This window comes from Nyctereutes procyonoides, unplaced genomic scaffold (genome assembly GCF_905146905.1).
Source record: "Nyctereutes procyonoides isolate TBG_1078 unplaced genomic scaffold, NYPRO_anot_genome, whole genome shotgun sequence".
NCBI classification, from domain to species: domain Eukaryota; kingdom Metazoa; phylum Chordata; class Mammalia; order Carnivora; family Canidae; genus Nyctereutes; species Nyctereutes procyonoides.
Genome location: NW_026575125.1, coordinates 85,669,928 through 85,694,569, shown reverse-complemented (window position 1 = coordinate 85,694,569; position 24,642 = coordinate 85,669,928). Strand labels below are relative to the sequence as shown.

The window sequence follows — 24,642 nt, the reverse complement described above, 5'->3', positions numbered from 1 at the left end:
AATATATTTATTCAGAAAAATACTCAATCTAGAATGTAAAAAAGACCTCTAGAAATCAATTAGTGAAAGATAGCTAAATTGAAAATAGGCAAATGTTTCCAAAAGATGCATCACAAAGGATATGAAAGAAAACATCAAAATTCATCAAAAACAGAAGAAAAAATCTTCAACATTGTAAATCATGAGAGATATAAAAATCATTACTAAAACGAGACCATTACTACATACTTACCAGAACATAATTTAATTATTAGGACCAGAGTTTAGCAAACTGGGACTCAACGGGCCCAATTTGGCCTACAGACTGTATTTGTATTGACTAAGAATTATTTTACATTTTAAAAGGTTGTTAAAAACATATACAACAGAGACCATAAATGGCCCACAAATTCTAAAATATTTCCTACCTGGCCCTAATAGAAAATGTGTGTGTTGGCCCACAATTAAGACCAAAAATATGAATTTTTGGCAAAAACTTTATTTTTTTCTTATACTTCTTACATTATATTTCTTTCACCTCTTGTTATGTGGATGGTTTTGTAAATGGACACGAGTGGTTTGGAAAAACCTTCGACAATATACACTGAATAAGTCTAAAATGATTCTCAGATTTCTCTTTTGGTTAAAATAGCAACAGAATTGAATGTTTTTATTCACTAAAAAGCAGGGACACTCCAGTTCTTTGCAACTTTATTTATAATAGCCAAACACTGGAAACAAACCAAATATTCACCAATATTAACAAGATAAATTCATTTTTAAATGTTTATATAATGGAACACTATGTGACAATGAAAAAGAACTAACTATTGATAAAGAATACATAAAAGAGTATAGATTATGTGCTTCCATTTATATGATGTTCCAAATAGGCAAAACTAATCTGTGGTTTTAGAAGTCAGAATATTGGTTACCCAAAGGAGATTACAGAAAGGAGGCAACAGATCATCCTCTGGATATTTGGAATGTTCTCTATCTTTTCCTGTGTGTTCATTGCAGTGGTGAATACATATGTAAAAATTCATCAAGCTATACACTGAAGATTTGTGTACTTTACTGTATATGTTACACTTAATTTTTTTAAGTTTTAGTTTATAGATACCATGAATTTTATTCATAGACCTAGGTCAGAACCACTGACTTAAAGTGAAAATTATGTTTCAGAGGTTGCAAAATGAGATAGAGGAGATATTTGGAAGGCATTGAATTTGTAAACCATGGCTACTAATGAGTCATGAGAGTGGACAAAATTCCTTAAGGCAGTACCTTACTGCATATCAAAATAACTAAATCACTAATACAGTAGAGAATTTCGCATAGCAATAGAAAATTGCCCTGGCCAAAGGAGAAGGGTGGACCAACATGAGAAAACCAAGGTGGTTAAAATGTCAAAGCACACAATAAAGAAAGCATGGAGAAAATGATATAAAAATAAAGCCAGGTTTGAAGGAATTCTCTGAGTAATTGAACATGGAGATTTGGAGAAGAACTATTGTTCTTATCATGGGTAAGTACCTGCCTTACTTAGGGAAGTGAAGATGTGATTTGGCTATGGTGAGAATCATTCCTTTCACAGAGGTAGGAGAGAAGGAGATGTGAATGCATAAATGGTTAACAATTAAGGCTTAACAAGCAGAGAGAATGAGGTAATTGGATGATGGGCATTAAGGAGGGCACTTGATATAATAAGCACTGGGTATTATATGCAGCTGATAAATCAGTAAATTCTACCCTGAAACTAATAATACACTATATGTTAACTAACTTGAATTTAAATAAAAAAAAAAGAGACATAAATCAAGAAATCAAATGAGTAAATGGAGTGACTGGAATGTGAAAAATACTAAGGAATGTTGAGGATAGGTTGTGTTGATCTGCCATGGGGAGAAAGAGAAGAATTCTAAAATGATTCTCAGTTTCCTTTTTGGGTAAATGGGAGATGTTGCTGTTCACTTGAGAAACAAAAATGGGTGAAGAAAAACTTGAGATGGGGGAAGGTTTTGAGTGCAATTTGGCAAGATGGCGTTTGAGATACATGTCCAACATTCATCTCTATACTCCTATACATCTGAAACTAGAGATCTGGATATAATCTGGATAGAAATAGAAATGCTTACTTGAGAGTCAACAGTAGATTGATTTTAATTTTTTCTGTGGATGAAGTAAACCAAGAAAACTGTAGAAGCAACTGGAAAGAATAGAATCTTGGGGAAGAGTGGGAGTAAAGCAGAAAATGAAGAGAATAAATAACAGCAGACAGAAAGGTAAGAGTGAAGAAAACCAAAGAAAAATGATGTCATAGCTTGCCAAGGAAGAGAGAATTATGAGGAAAGCATTGTCAACAGCTTCAAAATGCCACAGAAGAAGCTAAAATTGGAAACACAGCTCTTAGAAAGTGTGGCCCATGGATAACTGGGTGTCTCTAAGACTTTTTCAATGATATGATGACATCAAAACTGCTTCCATAATAATATTTACTGTGTTATTTGCTGTTTTTTCTGTGTTTACATTTTTAGTGATGGTACCAAATAATAGTGGGTAAAACTGCTGGTGCCTTAACATGAGCAAGACTCATGACACCAAATTGTACAGGTAATCATTGTTTTGCTCACCACCACACACTTTCAAGGAAAAAAGACAAGTTTTATTTAAGAATGTCCTTAGTGAAGCAGTAAAAAAATATTAATTTTACTAAATTTTTACTCTTTCATTAATCCATGTGATGAAATGAAAGTATACATAGAGTACTTCTGCTGCATACTGATAGAAGATGGTTACTTTGAGGAAAAATACTTATGCAGTCATTAGAGTTGGAGGATGCACTAGACCCTTTTCCTGTGGTATAATATTTTTCCTTGAATGACTGCTAGACACACTAGCATTATTCATACTTGGATATTTGGCAGATATTTTCCTTTTTAAAAAAGATTTTATTTATTTATTCATGGGAGACAGAGAGAGAGACAGACAGACAGACAGAACAGACACAGGCAGAGGGAGAAGCAGGCTCCCTGCATGGAACCGGATGTGGGACTCAATCCTGGACTCCGGGATCATGCCCTGAGCCAAAGGCAGACTCTCAACCACTGAGCCACTCAGGCATCCCTGGCAGATAGTTTCTTAAAAATGGATGTGTTGAACCCGTCATGTCAGGGAAAAAGACAGATGGTATTTACCGCTAATGATAAAATTTGAGCTCTCAAGTGAATATTGGAAATTTGGAAAACTTGGACACATCCCTGGGAGTTTGACACTTCTCTAATATTTAGAGACTTTTCTGGTAAGATTGGTAGGGATTATTAATGCATGCGATTTTTTGATATTGTATTAACATTTGGGAAATCTGCATAACTCAGGGAACCAATATTTTCTAAATGATCTATGCTTGATGTTACAAGATAAATCTTGGGTAAAATATCAAAGCGCAAGACAAATTAGTGGCTTTTAATGTAACAGTATATGAAACAAATCAGTGATATGGTTTCCAAGCACATATTGCAACTAAATTTAAGAAACTAAAAAACATACTGGGTTTCAGTGAGTATCAAAGGAAATGTCCAATGTTATCTGAAAACATTATTAAAATACTTTCTTGTATTGAAGCTACCTATCTATATGAGGATATGTATTTTCTTCACATAATTCAACCAAAGCAACTCACTGAGACAGATTAGATGCAGAAGCAGAGAATCTTGCTGTCTTCTATGAAGTCAGACGATAAAGAGATTTTTAAAGTCTAAGACAATGTCACTCTTCACTAACCTCATTTTTTTTTTTGGAAAATGCAGCTATTTTTCAAAGAGCTATGTTATTTATATATATACCATATAATAGGTTTCTTGGTTTTTAAATAAATCCATACATAAAAAAGTCTCAATTTTAATTTCTGGGACAATAAATATTGAGATATATATGTAGTTTAAATAAACTATAAACTATATATATAGATATAATAAACTATATCTAGTTTATAGTTAAATATATATATCTCTATATATAAACTATAGCCTTCAATAGTTTAAATGTGTAAAGATATCTTGAGATCAAAAAGTTTGAGAACTGATGAATTAGATAATTAAGAAGTCACTAATGAATTTGCAGAGAACAGCTTCAGTAGAGTGATAGAGCTACAAAATTAATTCTTTTTTTAAAATATTTTATTTATTTATTCATGAGAGACACAGAGAGAGACACAGAGACACAGGCAGAGGGAGAAGCAGGCTCCATGCTGGGAGCCCGACGTGGGACTCGATCCCAGGTCTCCAGGATCACATCCTGGGCCAAAGGCGGTGCTAAACCGCTAAGCCACCCGGGCTGCCCTACAAAATTAATTCTTGTGAGATGAAATGGCAATAAGGAAGACATTAAAGTGACCATATGATAAACTTGGCTGTAAAGTTTAAGTTACAGACTGGCCATAATTTAAATTAGTAAATAGATTAAAGAAAGTATTTTTTTTTTTAGAATTGTTACCTTCTTTCTAGATTATTTCATAAATTTAAAGAGACCCCTATCAAAATACGAACAGGATTTTGAAATGGGAATAGGAAATTTAATGTAAAAGCTCATAAGGAAAATTAAACATTCCAGAATATCTAGGCAAGCTCTAAAAGATAAGAGTTATGAGTGAAGATGAACCATATGGGTTGACAATATTTATTATGGAATCTTCATAATTAAAACAGTGGGGAATTGGCACATGAATGGATAAACTATTGGAATACAACATAAACTTTAAAAATAAGCCCAGGTATGGAAGATAGTTTAATATACTATACAAGTGGCATTGTAAGTTACAGACTACATAAACCTTTTAAATAAACAGCATGAAGCAACTGAATGATTATTCAGAAAAAGATAAAATCGAATGCATATCGCACGTACAAAATAAATTCCACATACAAAAAATAAACTCCAAATGTATTGGAGACCTAAAGTAAACAATGAGCAAGATATGTGTGATTTACTATCTAACCTGAGTGTGGGGCAAGAATTTATACAATCACTCAAAACAGAAATGAAATCTGAGTGATAAAATGAACTGCAAAAAGGAACAATTCTCCATGGCAGATGCATCATAAGTGATAGCAAATAGTAAACACAGTAAAAAATATTTTCGCTTATAACATGTAAAATGTTTATTATATGTGATGTACCAAGAGATATTGAAATTGAGAAAGAAAACGATTAAAAAACAGAAAAATTAGCAAAAGGTGCACTTTGCATAAAACTAATTTAGTAATGGCATTTTAAACATAAGAAAACAAGCTCAATTTCTTTCATGATAAAGTAGATGCAAAATGAAACTAAGTTGATATTTTGCACCTATTGGATTGGCAAAATTTTAAAAGTTTGAAAATACACTTTTTATCAAGGCTTTGGGGAAATGGGGTCTCTTACATTGCTAGTAGGAATGAAAAATGGCTCAACCCCTTACTAATTGTTATGTATACATTTACCTCTTGGTAAATTAGGAATTTTTGTTGAAACTAAATTTCCAAAAGTATGAAACATATACAGAGTGAGAAGTATGCAGAGTGATATGCAAATGATTATTTTTGGTGGAATTCTCAGTAATTACAAGATATGAGAAACAACTTCAAATGCTCATACCACACAGGAGATTGGTTAAACAAATAATGATGTACCTATCCAGTGCAGTACTAGCAGGTGTGAAAAATAGAAGAAATTTGGCTTTTAAATGCAATTTTCTGGCCATATACATGATATTTCAGTTTACATCTACCATCTTGCTATGAGTTGATATAGAGTGGTTCCAGGACATACTATCAAGTGAAAAATGTCAATGTGTTAACATGTATGTAGTATTTTATCTTTTATCTAGGAAAAGATAAACAATATATGTGTGGGTTTTTTTTTTTTTTGCAAAAATAATCTCCAGCAATATACTTCAGAAATTAGTGAGTGGGTTAAACAATAGATAGAAGAAAGCCTGACATATCTCTGATATTTGTGTAGTTTTGACTTTTGGAACATGATATATATTTGTTTTTATTTTAATTCTAGTTAGTTAACATACAGTGTTATATTAGTTTCAGGCGTACAATATAATGATTCCACAGTTCCATATGTCACCTTGTGCTTATCACAAATACACTCCTTAATTTCCAACACCTATTCAACCCATTGTCCCTTGGCCCTCCCCTCTAGTAACCCTCAGATTGTTCTATATACTTAAAAGTCTGTTTCTTGCTTTAACTCTCTCTTTCATTTTCTACCTCTGCTTGTTTGTTTCTACCTTTGTTTTGTTTCTTAAATTCCACATATGAGTGAAATCATATGGTATGGAACATGATATTAAGGTTTTACACATTAAAAATAAAGTCAACAATGTGGGGTACATCAATATTGAGTGTATACAGAAACCAAAAAATCCCTAACTATGAACAATTGGTAACAGAACCAACAGAAGAAAAAAATTCAAATGAATCCTAGCATTTTGAACACAATGCTTTGGTTACATACACTTGGTGGGAAACATTCTAAAGACAAAAGAAATTGTAATAACAACTTTAAAATAGCATTTTACTTATTGTACTGATATGAGGCTAGATATTCTGAAATGAATTTGTTGTATTGTAGGATTTTTAAAAATATAAATAAGAAATTAAATAAATAAATGAAAAAATAAATAGATGCATTTGGAGACCAAGTTGCTTATTGTGAGACAAATGAGGAATAATAAGGAATTAGGAAAGTGTCAGAAGAATCTTGCATTACTGGATTGGGATTAAAGGCATAGACATATAGGAGCAAAAATGTCCGAGTAGCAATGAGCATACCTAGATTCCATATCTGGTTTTATAAAATAATAGACCACTAAAAAGAACAAAGTTTCCTTTTATGAGACTACTGATTTCAGAACTGGGGCATGGAAAGTAAAAGGTGAATCTGGCATAATTCATGCCAGAAAGTAAGTGCTCAAAAACTGATGGTACATATTAAGAGGAGTTCTCATGAAATAATGTAGGACAATTGAGCATAAAAAATAATTAAGTACAGTAATGACTTAAGTTATATTGATTACAGCAAAAGTTTTTACCAATATGAATAAATAAATGACAAAGGGTGGGAGGGGAAAATTCTTCCTTACAATATAATGTTAACTAATAAAGGAAGAATGATAAAGTAAGAAAAATTATAATTTTATAATCACATAATAATAAATGATTTAAATAATAAATGAAGAATTATCAATGGATTTGAAATCTATTGGATCAAAGCTTGTTGGAAAGTAATTTCTTAATTTCCAAATATATGTAGATTTTCTAGTTATCTTTTGATAAACATTTCTGTCTCATTTGAATTTCAGCCAAAGAATATGCACTTTACGATTCCAACACTTTGAAATTTATAGAGAATTGATTTATATGGTCAATTTTGATAAATATTATTTTATACAATCAATGTTTATTCATATTTAATGATACATTTACCATTTTCTTTTCTTTTTCAGTGATTCATTTAAAAAATAAACTTTGCGTATAGTTGACACAATGTTACATTTGTTTTAGATGTACAACACAGTAATTCCACATGTGTCGTTTTTCACTGTTCCTGTTTCTTGCATCTCCAATCTTCCATCTGTGGCCATTTTCTTTTGTTTTAAGAACATCCTTTAGCATTTTCTTAAGTAGGAGTCTATTTTTATTATGTTCTCTTGGCTTTTTTTGGCCCAGTAAAGTCCTCATTTCACTTCAATTCCTGAGGTATAATTTTGCTGACTATATGGCTTTAATTTAGCATTCACTTTTTATCAGCACATTGACACTGTCACTTCAACACCTCGCTTTCATTGTTTCTGTTGAGAAGCCATTCATCTATCTTATCATTGTTCTATTGAAGTTCATCTCTATCTCTTTAAAATTGATTTTTTTCTTTTTTTAATGAAATGTTATGAGGGGTCTAAATGTTGATTTCTTATTCATTCTGCTTAAGGTCTGTTGAGCTCTTTCAATGTGAGAATCAGCGTCTTTCATCAAATCCAAAGGCCATTATTTCTTCAAATATTGCTTTTCTGACATTCTTCACTCACCTTGTAAAAATTCTCTCACTTTATTTTGTTCTTAAGATTTATTTATTTATTTGAGAGACAGAAAGCATGAGTGCATGGGGGGAGGGGCAAAGGGAGAAGAGAAACTTAAACAGACTTTGTGCTGAGCGTAGAGCCTGATGTGAGGCTTGTCTCATAACCTGAGATCATGACCTGAGCTGAAACAAAGAGTTGGATGCTTAACACTGCACCACCCAGGCTATATGTCTTATCTTACTCTTTCTTCTCTCTTTTGTATCCTTCCAATTCTCCTTGCTTATTCACCACTGTTTCTTCTAATCAATCTCCAGTAATGCTCTTTTTAGTTATGTCTAAACTGGCTTTGAGTTCTTGGGTTTTGTGTTATGCCTAAGCTCCAAATTTTCCAGCTGCTTCTCAAATCTTAAATGTCCCTGTTTATAGTTTGTAGTTTCCTGCTGAAATATTTAAATTCAGGGATCCCTGGGTGGCGCAGCGGTTTAGCGCCTGCCTTTGGCCCAGGGCGCGATCCTGGAGACCTGGGATCGAGTCCCACGTTGGGCTCCTGGTGCATGGAGCCTGCTTCTCCCTCTGCCTGTGTCTCTGCCTCTCTCTCTCTCTCTCTCTCTCTCTCTCTCTATCATAAATAAATAAAAATTAAAAAATTAAAAATCAAAGAAATTTGAAATATTTAAATTCAGCTTATAATTTTCACATGCAGAATACAAATAATTCTTTAAAATCTATGTCTGGTAATTCCACTATCTTGAGTGTCAGTGAGTTCATTTGTATTATCTTCTGTTATGTTATACCTGATTCATGTTGTTTTGTCTCTTAATGTGTCTGTTTATCATTGTATTCTAGCTACTGCAATTAAAAATTATTAAAGGAAATAATTTGAAGTGTACAATGAATCTTTTGCTTATGTTAGAGAAATTAGAAACTTGAAAAATATGAAATCACCTTAACCCAATTTTCAAGCTTCAGATTTTTATTGGTTACACACATAACTTAATCGTGGCCTGAATTTAATTGAAGAGTGGTCCATCCTTATTTCTAGTGTACAGGCCTTTGGTGACCAAAAAATAAACTCAAGTTGGTTGACCCATGCCATAGTCTGCATTCCTGCTTTAGACCTTCTTTGCTTGTGAGAATGTAAAATGAGCTTCTCAACCTTCTGTCCCATATTCAGGTTTGCAAATGCATCCTTGGCAAAAGTGACCCAAAAGTCATAGTCATTCTTCCTAGATTTCTGTCTTTTTCTGGATCCTTTGCTGTCTTATTAGCTTCTCAATGATGATAGTATTTTTTCTATACTTTTTTGTTGGCTTTAACACAAACATCATTGCAGATTGCCCATCTGTCATTGTTAAAAGCTGATGGCTCTAGTACTCTAATTTAATTTAGCTCTATATTTCCTTTGTTTTTTTTTTAATGAGAATTTTTTAAAATATTTTTATTTATTCATAGAGACAGAGAGAGAGGGGCAGAGACACAGGCAGAGGGAGAAGCAGACTCCATGCAGGGAGCCTGTCGGGGACTCCATCCCAGGTCTCCAGGATCACACCCCAGGCGGCAGGCGGTGCTAAACCACTGCGCCACCGGGGCTGCCCTCTATATTTCCTTTGTAAACACCATAAGAACTGGCATCTTTTTAGATGAGCTCTTTGGAGTGAAGGAAGTAAAATCTGTGAGCCCTTGAGTATGTAGGTGAAATTGTGTAAATAGATTCTCTTTTTTGTCTGGGTGAAGTTTTATTGCTTTTTATCTAAAGGTGTGTGTTGTTTGTGTATGTTCACCAACAATAGAACAATCTTAAAACTTAAATTTATTTTATCAGTAAACTCAGAGTCAAAATCTTTAGATGATATCAGTGAAGACTGTATAGATGTCTTGATCTCGTTGCAAACTTTACCAGAACCTTTTATAGAAACATAACTATGAGGAGGAATTATTTAGTGAGATGCTAAATATAAGTTCCAGCTGGAAGAGGAGGAAACGAAGGGAAAAAAAAAAACTGTCAAAGCCCTTACATTCCTACTGGTTAAGTTTTGTGACTTGAATATTAGTATTGTTAAGACATTTGTGAATATCTCCATCACAAGCAATAAGATGACCATTTCTCTCCCTTCAATCTCCTCCAAATCTTTTAAAAAATGGATTTTTTTCTCTTATTGTATAAGCAGAACCTAAGGAGATATTTAAAACCGGAGGCAAATAAAAAAAAATAAAAAAATAAAAAAATTAAAAAAAAAAAAAAAACCGGAGGCAAAATAGTGTATTCGAGGTCAATTAATAGCACAAATTTAGTCATGTTTACTTCATGAAGAGTCACATGACACTATATACTTTTCCATTCAAGAAGATATGAAATTAGAATAAAAATATTAAGATTAATATTCTGTGATAGATTTATATTTTTTAATTCTATATTTAAAAAATTTAGACTACCACATATCTTTATCTTCAAATCGTTTTAAATATCTCAAAGATTTTGTATCTGTGTTGCAGAATTCATTGGCATATTGATGCTTAAAATAATTTAGCAGCATAAATAGAAACCTTACATATACATATTAACATACATTTCTTTCATTATTGTTAACCTAAATATCAGATAAATAGGTTAAGAATAATTCTTAAATAGAATCCCGATTAAACGCAAATGTTACCAGTCGACGTCTGTACGTTGTTCACAGTACATAATCCGAAAGTATTGAGCATAGCCGCTGCAATTCTAATGGCCAAGAACGTTATTTACCTATCGAAATTGCCCAAACAATAGCAATCTTCATGATGGCCTTAGTCCGCGAATTGAAACGGCTATGCTCAATAGGATTACGTATTGCTACATACCGATCCAGCGAGATAGCGCAGAGGTGCATGATGGACGCTGTAGAAAATAAAACATCCAAAGAAATCCAGACGGGGCACAAATATCTAGGTAGTGGCCAGACATAATCTGAAAGAGAAAAGAGAGAAGACAAGAACATAGTATCCAAATTACACCATCTACATGTTAGCCTACTTATTATTTTCCTCTCATAATCTAAGCTTTTTAAAGAAAGTGAAATTTGAGAAACTTTATTTTCCAAGTAATGATGATGACGATGATGATAATGCCTTCAGTGTTACATACACTATTTCTTATTGAGATAAAATTTACATAACATAAAATTAATCATTTAAAAGTGTATAGCCCTGTGGCATTTAGCACATTCACAATACTATCCGACCATCGCTTCTTTCTAGTTACAAAACATTTCATCATTCCAAAAGGAAACCACTATTCATTAAGCAGTCACTCCCCATTCTCCCCTCCTCCAGCGCCTGAAAAATTCTAATCTGTTTTTGCCTATATGGATTTAACTAATCGGGATATTTTATATAAATGGAATCATGCAATAAGTGCCTGGCTTCTTTCACTAACATATTATCTTTGAGGTTCATCCATTTTGTACCATGTATCAGTATTTTATTCCTTTTTTGGCTAAAGCTCTTATTAATTGAAGGTTTTTTTTTTTTTGATGCTCTTGTGAATAGAATCATTTAAAAAATTTCCTTTATGGACAGTTCATAGCTAGTATGTAGAACTATAACTGCTTTTCAGGTGTTAATCTTGTATCCTGCAATTTTGCTGAATTCATTTATTAGATATATTGTTGTGTGTGTGGATTCTTTAGGATTTTCTGTTTACAAGATCCAGTCATCTTTGAATAGAGATAATTTAACTTTTCTAATTTTCCCTTGCCTTTTATTTTCTTTCTTGCTTAATTGCTCTATATAAAATTTCCAGTACAATGTTGAATGGAAGAAGTAAAAACAGCCATCTTGTCCTTTTTCCTGATCTTAAAAGAAAATTTTTCATTCTTTCACTAGTAAGTAGAATGTTAGCTGTGGGTTTTTCATAAATACCTTTTATCATGTTGAAGAAGTTTCCTTCTATTTATAGTTTATTGAGTGTTCTTATCATAAAAGAGTGATGGATTTTTGTCAAATGCGTTTTTTGAATCGAGTTGATTTTGTGGTTTTCTTACCTTAATTCTATTAATGTGATGTGATTCCATTAGTTGATTTTTACATGTTGAACCATCGTTGCATTCCTGTGATAAATCTCATTTGGGTATGGTGTATACTATGATGTTATATTTAATTTGCTAGTATTTTGTTGAGAATTTTTGCATCTATATTTATTAGTAATATTGTTCTATACTTGTCTTTTCTTGTAATGTAATTATCTGGCTTTGGTATCCGGGTAATGCTGGTCTCATTGAATGAGTTACAAAGTGTTCTCTCACCTATTTTGTAGGAATTTGATAAGAATTGGTGTTCATTCTTTAAATGTTTGGTAAAATTTGTCAGTGAAGCCATGTGGTCCTGGACTTTCTTGTTTTTGTTTTTTTTTCTATTCTTTATTTTGTTTATCTTCATTTTAATCTTTACCATTTTCTTTCTTTTGATAGTTTGGGTTAAGTTTATTCTTCTCTAGTTTCTCAAGATCTTGAGTTAGGTCTTTGATTTGGGATATTTCTTCTTTTAAAATGTAAGCATTTACAGCTATAAATTTTTGTCAGAGCACTGTGTTTGCTGCATCCCATCAGTTTTGATAAGTTTTTATTTCACTTTTCTCAAAATATTTTCCAATTTCACTTGTAATTTCTTCTTTGATCTATTGGTTGTTTAATAGTGATTGTGGTGTTTACTTTCCACGTATTTGTGAATCTGTCAGTTTCTTCTGTTATTGATTTCTAGTTTCATTTTGGAGAAGATCCTTTGAATACTGATATTTAAAAATTTTAATGCTTGTTTTGAGGTCTGGTATATGATCTATCACAGCAAATGTTTCATGTGCAGTTGAGAAAAGTGTTTTTTCTGCTATTGTTGCATAGGTGCTCTATTATATGTTTGATGGGATTAGTTGACTCATAGTATTGTTTAAGTTCTCTATTTTCATATTTATCTTCTGTTTAGTTGTTCTATTCATTATTGAAAATGGGATATTCCTGTCTCCAAGTATTATTTTAGATCTTTTTCTCTCTTCATTTTTGTCAGTTTCACTTCCTATATGTTTTGGTCTCTGTTGTATGCATATATATATATTTGAAATTATTATATCTTCTTGATACTTTGACACTTTATTAATTTATAATGTCCTTCTTTATCTCTCATAACAATTTTTGCCTTAAGTTCTATTTTGTCTGATGCCAATATAGCCACCTCAGCTTTTATTGGTTACTATTTGCATGGGATATCTTTTCCATCTTTTACTTTAACCTATTTGTGACTTTGAATCTAAAATGAGTCTCTTATTGACAGCATACAAAGGAGGGCTCTTTTTTTACATTTTTAAATTTTTTTTAATTGAAGTTCGATTTACCAACATATAGTATAACACCCAGTGTTCATCCCATCACGTGGAGAGGGCTCTTCTTCTTTTTTTTTTTAATAATAAATTTATTTTTTATTGGTGTTCAATTTGCCAACATACAGAATAACACCAAGTGCTCATCCCGTCAAGTGCCCCCCTCAGTGCCCGTCACCTATTCACCCCCACCGCTCACCCTCCTCCCCTTCTACCACCCCTAGTTCGTTTCCCAGAGTTAGGAGTCTTTATGTTCTGTCTCCCTTTCTGATATTTCCTACCCATTTCTTCTCCCTTCCCTTCTATTCGAGAGGGCTCTTCTTAAATCCATTCTGGCATCATATAAACAATTCTGCTAATCTTTGCCTTTTATTTTATTTTATTTTTTTTGTATTTTTTATTGGAGTTCAATTTGCCAACATATAACACCCAGTGCTCATCCCATCAAGCATCTCCCTCAGTAATCTTTGTTTTTTAATTGAACAGTTTAGTCCATGTATATTTAAAATAATTACATCTATGGAAGGAATTATTTCCACCATTTGTTATTTGGTTTTATAACAACCAAGTTTTAATTATTTTTTTTAAAGATTTTATTTATTTATTCATGAGAAACACACACACAGAGAGAGAGAGAGAGAGAGAGAGAGAGAGAGAGGCAGAGACACAGGCAGAAGGAGAAACAGGCTCCATGCAGGGAGCCCAACGTGGGACTTGATCCCGGGTCTCCAGGATCAGGCTTTGGGCTGAAGGCGGCGCTAAACTGCTGAGCCACCTGGGCCGCCCCCAAGTTTTAATTAATATTAATTTTGTTTCAGTAGTATACAAATTTTTGCTGTGTTAATATCTCTTTCTGTCTTTGTTCTTGCCACAAATTACATCTTTGCACATTATGGAACCATTAACATAAATTTATAAGTACTGCTTTATGCATTTGCCTTTTATATAAGAGAGTAAACAAAAAAGAAATAATCTCAAACCTAGAAAAGAAATTAAGATGGTAAGTAATCTCATTAAGTTAACATGTATGAAAAGATGAAGGACCATAGAAAAGTTTAAAAGTTTCCATAATTCATTTCATAAAACAATATAATGTGAATATCAAAACCTATAAAACACTGAAAAAAATGAGACTAGAGACAAATAACATTCATCAACATAGATTCAAAGTTACAAACAAAACATTAACAAATAGAATCTAGCAAAGTGTCAAAAGGATAATACATTGTGTAAAAACAAATACTATTTCAGGAATGCAAGAATAATTCAATATCATAAAAATCTGCCCATGTAATACCTTATACTAACATTTTGTAAAGACATTTTATGATCTTTTAATAGATATTGAAGAATAGTTTGATAAAATGCAGAAGCTATTCCTAATTAAAATTTTAATTATATGATGATGAAAGGAATCCCCTTAAATTTTATAATTTACTGAAAACCATTAACAAATATTATAAACAATAATGCAACAAATACATTTCAATTACATTAAATTCATAAATTGAACAAGAGAAATTTACAGATAAAGTCTTCAAAGCAGTTACCATAACCATACTCAAGGAAGGAAGGGTGGAAGCTCTTGAAATAGAAAGAGGACATCTCAAATAAGAAGTAGAACTTATAAAAAAGTACCAAATGGAGAATTTAGAGTTGAAAAAATATATAACATCTGAAAGAAGAAAATCACTGAATGGTCATAATAAAAGAATGGAGATGACACAGATGAAGAGTCATTAAAACTGAATATAGATCAATAAAAATTTATTCAAATGAATATAATAATGAATGAATATAATAGGGATCTATGGAATAATATGTAGATGTGTAACATTTGGGCCACTGGAATCTGAGGAGGGGAAAAATTGATACAGAAAAGAGATTTGAAGAAATAATGGTTTAACTCTCATATTTGATGAAAAACAAATTGACAGATTTAAGACATTCTGCAAAACCCAAATGGTTAAACTCAAAGATAATCATGCCTAGATACATCAGAATCTGGTGAAAACAGAAGAATAAGGAAAACACCCTGAAGCAACTGAGAAAATGACTCTTTATAGGGAACAATGGCTTGAACAACTTCAGATTTTTCATCAGAAATAATGGAGGCTAGATATAATCATAATCCAGAATTCTACATTCAATGAAATATCTTTAAAAAAATGACTGTGAAATAAAGATATTTTCATATGAGTGTGAAACAGAAAACTGACTGCCAGGAAGCTTGCTCTAAAAAATGCTAAAAGATGTTCCTCAGAAAGAAAGAAATTATACTACAAGAAAACTTATAAACTTCAAGAATGAATGACTGAAGAGCAGAATTGGTAAATAGTCTGTGAAATATAATAGATTATTTTTAGTTTCTTAGGTCTTTAGAATGTATGTAATGGTTCAAAACAAAAATTATAATGTTGTCTGGAATGTTTTTCATGTATATAGATGTATCCCATATTACAATTAAAACAAAAAGGAGGAAAGTAAAGGAATTTATATGGTTATAGGGTCTTTGTATTCACTTGAAGTGATAAAATAGTAACTAGGGAAATTGTGAAATATTAGGTCTGTATATTTTATTTTATTATTATTATTATTATTTTATTTTATTTTATTTTATTTATTCATGAGAGGCACAGAGAGAGAGAAAGAGAGAGAGAGAGAGAGAGAGGCAGACACAGGCAGAGGGAGAAGCAGGCTCCATGCAGGGAGCCCAATGCGGGACTCGATCCCAGGTCCCCAGGATCACGCCCGGGGCTGAAGGCGGTGCTAAACCGCTGGGCCACCAGGGCTGCCCAGGTCTGTATATTTTAATTTAGGGAGCAATCACTAAAAAAACCGTACAAAGAAATATAGTAAAAAAATCCAATAGTTCAATAAAAGTAGAATACTAAAATAAAATGCATAAACCTCAAAATAATTCAGAAATAAGAAAAGAAGGAATAAATAGAAAACAATAAAATAGTAAACATAGTTCCAAACTAACCAATACCTGCACTAAATGTAAATGTTATAAATTGTATCAATTTAAAGAGACAGACATGTAGGATTAAAAACAAAAATAAATATTACCCAATTATATGCTGTCTGTACAAGTTTGAATATGAAGATAGAGATAAATATACAATAAAAAGATAGAAAGGGACACTCAATGCAAACACTAATCAAAGACTATTGGAGCTGTTGTATTAATATCAAAGTAAATTTCATTTCAAATAATATTACTAGGAATAACAAACACCATGTTACAATGATAATGTCACTTCATCAAGGGTATATAACAATCCTAAACATTTATGTATCTAATAACAGTACTTCAAATTTCATGAAGCAAAACTGATAGGAAGAAAAAGAAGAAATCAAAATTATAATCACAATTATACTTTGAGATTTCAACTTTCTTTCCTCAGTAATTGACAAAAGTAGGCAGAAAATTGCCAGTGATGTAAAATACTGAATAGCACTAACAAGGAACTTGACTAAATTGACATTTATAAAGCACTCTATATCCAACAATAGAAGAATACACATGCTTTTCAAAAGCCCACAAAAAATTGAGCAGAAAAGACCATATGCTGGGCCACAAAATAAATCTTAAGAAATTAAGATGGTTGCTATAATGCAATGTCTACTCTCTGATCTTAAAATAATTAACCTAAAAACCAGTAACAAAAAGGTATCTTGAAAAAGTTCAGGTATTTGGAAATTAAACAACACAGTTCTACATTATTTATGTTTCAAAGAGGAAGACTCAAATTCAATGAAGAAATAATTTGAACTAGATAAAAATTAAAATAAAACATATGAAAATTTGTGCAATGGTGCTAAAACAGTGCTCAAAGGGAAATTTCCAACATTAATGGTTTAATTTAGAAAAGAAGAAAATCTCAAAACCATGATCTGAATTGATTTCCATTTTAGGTCCTGGACAAAGAAGGGTAAATTAAAATGAAAGTATCAGAAGAAAGAAAGTTGTAAATATAACCACAGATATCACTGAAACTGAGACAAGACTCTAATAGAAAAAAATTTTTTAATGGAATGAAATGTTTTTTTGAAAAGATCAATAACATTGATAAACTTCTAGGCAGATTGAGGGAGAAATAAAAGTAGAAGACAACTAGCAATACTAGTGATGAAAGAGGGAATATCTCTATAGACTCCATAGACAATTATAAGGGAATTTTATAAACAATAGTTTGCACATAAATTTGCATGCACATTTTGGGTCCTTAGACGTAAAACCACATATTTCTGAACCATGCACTGTATTCAGGGTTCCAGTGGAGAATCTGTGCTGCTAAGGGAAAAAAAGGATACAAATGTTTTTAATCTTCAACAGAGTCAGCCTTTCTCTTAGACTAAGATCGGCCCACTTGCCACTAATTAAAGAGTGCCAAAGCCAGGGATGGTTGATTGAAAACTTAACCTAGGTTTGACTGCATAGCAATTAAACCCTTTTTAGGACTCCAAAGTCTTTTGAGATGGCATCCCAGGCTGTCATTCAAGTTGGTACTATTGACAGAACTAATTATCTCCCAGCAAGTCTCCCATAGGTCAGTATTTCCCATGTACAGATCCATAGTGAAATTTTCAGCAATTTACAGTGAAAAATGAGAAATTAAGTATAACAGTACATTTTCAAAAATAAAGAAAATAAAGCTGTATTTATTCCATTTAAATGACTTCTCTTTATTCTGAGATTATATCTTCCCACTAGAATCCAGGAGCAGAAGAGTCCAGCCAATAGGATTGACTGGATTTTGCCTTACCATTTTATTCTTGCCCCTGTACTCTTGAAAATTCAGCCCTGTTCTTGATATTTCCTATTCCTTTGCCTTTGACAGAGTTCCCTGGGTATGACTGGATACTACATCTGACATCAGTTATATCTTGTAAATATTTTCAGGAATATGCCACTAACTTTCTACCTTGGAATCATACCCACCCCCTTGTAACTTGATTCTTCTCTGATAATTAGACTCTTTCCACCCACATGAACTTGATTTAGAATTATTGGATCTTCCCTGTACTACTGCTCCAAAATCTTTTGCTTCTGACATTGAGGCATTTTAAAAATTTACTGTTAACTTGACCTTGAGTTTAGGGATCGATTTGACCTTGACCCTGAGCTTACAGATCCACTCCCAGAGCATTTTACAAGCCAAAGTGATAACATCCAGTGCCCTATCCTCTACTAAACACATTTGTCAGAGTGCCTTTCTAGTCATACAGCTCAGCACCTGTATTTCCTTGACACGCAGATTTTGTGGTTCTTCAGTGAGGCGATGATGTTTATGGTATGCGTCTCGATGAAGTGGGCGGGGAGATGGGACATCCTACATATGCAACCAGCCAGCCCCCTTAGTATAAAATAGGGATTTCCTGGCAGCACTATGCAGGATGTTCAACCTCCCTGCCCATGTGAAGGTTAACTGCTGTATCATGAAGTTCTGGTTTCTTTTGGAGGGCTTGCTGCTTCATGAAGGCCTCTTCCAACTTGATCTTCTGTTCCTGATGCACTGGTTGTGATTACTAATAGCTTAAATGATCTAGAAGCCTGGTAACTAATAACCCACCTCTTATTTAAACTTAAGCTCTAGGGCAGTGGTAACTAATAACCCACCTCTTATTTAAACTTAAGCTCTAGGGCAGTGGTAACTAATGACCCACCTCTTATTTAAACTTAAGCCTGGCGCCGCCTGCAGCCCGGGGTGTGATCCTGGAGACCCGGGATCGAGTCCCAAGTCGGGCTCCCCGCATGGAGCCTGCTTCTCCCTCTGCCTGTGTCTCTACCTCTCTCTCTCTCTCTGTGTCTCTCATGAATAAATAAATAAAATCTTAAAAAAAAAGAAAATTCTAAGAAAAAAACCCAAAAACCTTAAGCTCCTTATTCTGACAATATACTTTTCCATCGACTTAAAAAGATAAAATTCTCCTGACACCTGAATGGTTTGATACGATGTGTAGTATCTTTTGAGAAACACCCTGGATCTGTTCCCCTGAGATAGTCCATATACCCTGGAGTTTTCCATGTAATTTACAGTTTAGTTTCTTTCAAGCTGACCTCAAGTCTTTTCCTATGGGCATATAGTAAAATACAAAACAAAACAAAACAAACAAAAATCTGCTGATATTTTCTTCGGTGGAACACTCAACAATTTTATGGATTTTGGGTGGTGGGAAAGAGAAAAAGACATAGAAGAAATCATGAATAATTTCCTGGTGGTCTTTGTCTAACCAAGGCAAATGAGGACTTCTACTATTTGTGCTACATGGCTTTACCTTCTAGTCATTAGATTTCTTGGAGAACATTATTATTCAAAAGAGAAAGGAGTTTAAACAGCATTTTACCCAAGCCGCTAAGAAAGCTTCATGCTTAATTTGAACATTTGAAGTTTAATTTCAATAGGAATCAAAGGTCTCTAATTCAAATAAACACAACAAAGTCATATGTGTGTGAGTGTATGTGTGTGTGTGTGTGTGTCCTTTCCCTCACACAAAGCTTCTCTCTACACAAAGTTCTTGATTAGGTTGTGGAAGTTACTTTATATTTTACTTTTTTTTTTGTCACAAATGCTTATTTGTGTCTATTGAGGTAATCAGGTAGTTTTTTCTCCTTTATTCTATTAATAGGGGGTATTATATTGATTGAGTTTCATATGTCGAACCAACTTTGCTTTTCTGGGATAATATCTATTTTCTTGGTGTTCCGTCCTTTTTATAGATTGCTAGATTCAACTTACTAGTGTTTTGTTAAGGATATTTGCATGTATATTTGCAAGAATTATTGATCTATAGTTTTTATTTTTTCTTGTGATCTATTTGGTTTTGGCATCAAGAAAATATCAAAATTCTCCTCTCTTTTACTTTTGCGAGACTTTTTGAAGGATTGGTATTAATTCTCCCAGGGAACTGCCAGATAATTCAAATAACGACAATTCTCTGGAAATGAGGATCTGAAGGAGTTCTAATCCTATTCTATTCCTCTCTGGCAGCTGTTAGGCGGCTGGTTTGCACCATGAATGTAGGCTGTTGGTTTTTAAGGTTACCCTGAAACCTGAGAGGGGGAATGAGACTGGGGCAAGTTAAAATGCCACAGAAATTGCTGTTCTTATCAAGAATCAGTCATTTGAGGGAGGGGCAAGATGGCGGAAGAGCAGGGTCCCCAAATCGCCTGTCCCCACCAAGTTACCTAGATAACCTTCAAACCATCCTGAAAATTTACGAATTCGGCCTGAGATGTAAAGAGAGACCAGCTGGAATGCTACAGTGAGAAGAGTTCGCGCTTCTATCGAGGTAGGAAGACGGGGAAAAAGAAATAAAGGAACAAAAGGCCTCCGAGGGGGAGGGGCCCCGCGAGGAGCCGGGCTGAGGCCGGGGCGAGTGTCCCCAGGACAGGAGAGCCCCGTCCCGGAGGAGCAGGAGCTGCACCAACCTTCCCGGGCGGGCGGAAAGGGGCTCGCAGGGAGTTGGAGCAGGACCCCAGGAGAGCGGGGATGCCCTCGGGCTCCCGGGGACACTCACAGACACCTGCGCCCCGGGGAGAGCGCCGAGCTCCCTAAGGGCTGCAGCGCGCACGGCGGGACCAGAGCAGCTCGGAGGGGCTCGGGAGCGGCTCCGCGGAGGGGGCTGCGGGGCGGGAGCGCGAATCCCACAGCGCAGGCCCCGGAGCACAGGGCGCCGGGACACAGCCCAGGATCCGGCCTCCCCCGGGACAGGCAGAGGCCGGGAGGGCCCAGGACAGCGAGGACGCTCCTGCTCCGAGCTGAGCACATCAGCGGCCCCGCCCCGGAGCCTCCAGGCCCTGTAGACGGAGAACCGAGAGCCCCGAGCCCCGTAGTTCCTGCGGAGGCTGAATCCAGGCTTCCAGAGTTGCCATAGCAACTGCTGCTGTTCCTCCTGGGGCCCCACGGGGGTAAACAACCCCCGCTGAGCCCTGCAGCAGGCAGGGGCAGAGCAGCTCCCCCAAGTGCTAACACCTGAAAATCAGCACAGCAGGCCCCTCCCCCAGAAGACCAGCTGGACGGACCAGTGATACTCCCCCGTGTTCCAATACAACTTGTTTTTGGCCACTCTGCACTGAGCAAAATGACTAGAAGGAAAACCTCACCTCAAAAGAAAGAATCAGAAACAGCCCTCTCTCCCACAGAGTTACAAAATCTGGATTACACTTCAATGTCAGAAAGCCAATTCAGAAGCACTATTCTGCAGCTACTGGTGGCTCTAGAAAAAAGCATTAAGGACTCACGAGACTTCATGACTGCAGAATTTAGATCCAATCAGGCAGAAATTAAAAATCAATTGAATGAGATGCAATCCAAACTAGAAGTCCTAACGACGAGGGTTAACGAGGTGGAAGAACGAGTGAGTGACATAGAAGACAAGTTAATGGCAAAGAGGGAAACTGAGGAAAAAAGAGACAATCAATTAAGGGACCATGAAGACAGATTAAGGGAAATAAATGACAACCTAAGGAAGAAAAACCTACGCTTAATTGGGGTTCCCGAGGGCGCCGAAAGGGACAGAGGGCCAGAATATGTATTTGAACAAATCCTAGCTGAAAACTTTCCCAATCTGGGAAGGGAAACAGGCATTCAGATCCAGGAAATAGAGAGATCCCCCCCTAAAATCAATAAAAACCGTTCAACACCTCGACATTTAATAGTGAAGCTTGCAAATTCCAAAGATAAAGAGAAGATCCTTAAAGCAGCAAGAGACAAGAAGTCCCTGACTTTCATGGGGAGGAATATTAGGGTAACAGCAGACCTCTCCACAGAGACATGGCAGGCCAGAAAGGGCTGGCAGGATATATTCAGGGTCCTAAATGAGAAGAACATGCAACCAAGAATACTTTATCCAGCAAGGCTCTCATTCAAAATGGAAGGAGAGATAAAGAGCTTCCAAGACAGGCAGGAACTGAAAGAATATGTGACCTCCAAACCAGCAATGCAAGAAATTTTAAGGGGGACTCTTAAAACTCCCCTTTAAGAAGAAGTTCAGTGGAACAATCCACAAAAACAAGGACTAAATAGATTTCATGATGACACTAAACTCATATCTGTCAATAGTAACTCTGAACGTGAATGGGCTTAATGACCCCATCAAAAGGCGCAGGGTTTCAGACTGGATAAAAAAGCAGGACCCATCTATTTGCTGTCTACAAGAGACTCATTTTAGACAGAAGGACACCTACAACCTGAAAATAAAAGGTTGGAGAACCATTTACCATTCAAATGGTTCTCAAAATATACCCTAAAAACTATAGAACACTTCTGAAAGAAATTGAGGAAGACACAAAGAGATGGAAAAATATTCCATGCTCACGGATTGGCAGAATTAATATTGTGAAAATGTCAATGTTACCCAGGGCAATTTACACGTATAATGCAATCCCTATCAAAATACCATGGACTTTCTTCAGAGACTTAGAACAAGTTATTTTAAGATTTGTGTGGAATCAGAAAAGACCCCAAACAGCCAGGGGAATTTTAAAAAAGAAAACCATATCTGGGGGCATCACAATGCCAGATTTCAGGTTGTACTACAAAGCTGTGTTCATCAAGACAGTGTGGTACTGGCACAAAAACAGACATATAGATCAATGGAACAGAACAGAGAACCCAGAAGTGGACCCGGAACTTTATGGTCAACTAATATACGATAAAGGAGGAAAGACGATCCACTGGAAGAAAGACAGTCTCTTCAATAAATGGTGCTGGGAAAATTGGACATCCACATGCAGAAGAATGAAACTGGACCACTCTCTTGCACCATACACAAAGATAAACTCAAAATAGATGAAAGATCTAAATGTGAGACAAGATTCCATCAAAATCCCAGAGGAGAACTCAGGCAACACCCTTTTTGAACTTGGCCATAGTAACCGGAGAAGGACAAACAGTGTATGTTCTCATTCATTTGGGGAATATGAATAATAGTGAAAGGGAATATAAGGGAAGGGAGAAGAAATGTGTGAGAAATATCAGAAAGGGAGACAGAACATAAAGACTTCTAACTCTGGGAAATGAACTAGGGGTGGTGGAGGGGGAGGAGGGCGGGGGGTGGGGGTGAATGGGTGACGGGCACTGATGGGTACACTTGACGGGATGAGCACTGGGTGTTATTCTGTATGTTGGTAAATTGAACACCAATAAAAATTAATTTATAAAATAAAAAAAAAAGAATCAGTCATTTTTCTTGAATAAGCACTCCCTAATTTCTGTAAGCCTTTGGTTAATTTCCAGAGTCCTGAATTATTTGATTCTGACAATTTTTGTAATTTTTCCTGTTCCTTGTAACAAAGAGAGGATTTTGGAAGTCCCTACTTCACCATTTTTGCTGATGTTCACAATGCTTTTTTTGTGTGTAAAAAGTACATCTTCAAATTTTATGATATCACAGAGTTTAGAAATAGTAGGATATCTTTCACACTGAGACCATATTATGTATAGAGAATGGAAATGGGGATTTTGAATAGTAGTATGAATGAAAACAAGGAAATGTCATGTTCATGTCTAGTTCTCAATATCTAGGGGGTGCATTATATACACTGTCCTAAGTAAACCTATAGGTATATTTTATAATGTTTTATAATGCAGTTTTAACATTAATAATTGTCTCATATATTTTTGTCAGTCATCTCTTTATCTTTTAAATTTTTATGTTTAGATTTTGCTGCAATTATTTTATTCCAGTTTGTTTTACATTATTTGAAAGTATTAACATAGTCAAGTTTTGCATTTATATATAGCCAAATTTGTCAGTCTTCTCATTTGTGTCATCATCTATGGCTTACTCACCTCAGATGTTAGGTAAATAGCCAGTAGTTGAGTAAATACCCTATTCACTTTCTTCTTGTTTTTCTTTCGATACATTTTAAAGAGTCAACTTTTTAATTTTCCCAGAATTTATTTTTGAGTGTGAAGAGTGCTGAGTATCTCAAATTTAAATGTTTTCTTTTATCATTGACTTTGATGCCTCATTTATCATAAATAGTATGACCCATTGCCATACTTTTTTCCTTTTGTTTCCATTGGTTTGAACCTACAACCACACGTTATTATACTGGCTGTAGGCTTAGAATGTATTTAAAGATGGTTTTTCTATTGCTATCTTTGGAAAGTGTTTATTGGAGTATGCATTGAAGTTTATTAAATGATTTTCAGTGGCTCCCAGGATGAACTATAGTGTATTGTGTTTAACCTACTGTAATACCATATTTATATATTTTATAATATAGTGAAAA

At 34.6% G+C, this 24,642-nt stretch overlaps 1 protein-coding gene across 1 annotated transcript in view; it reads right to left on the bottom strand.

Annotated features, from left to right (window-relative positions):
- Positions 1–24,642, bottom strand: part of HTR2C (5-hydroxytryptamine receptor 2C) — a 167,384-nt gene that overhangs the window by 60,213 nt on the left and 82,529 nt on the right. Inside the window, exon 3 of the mRNA XM_055338656.1 lies at positions 10,794–10,994. Coding sequence (XP_055194631.1) covers positions 10,794–10,994 — 201 coding nt within the window. The remainder of the gene's footprint in view (positions 1–10,793; positions 10,995–24,642) is intronic.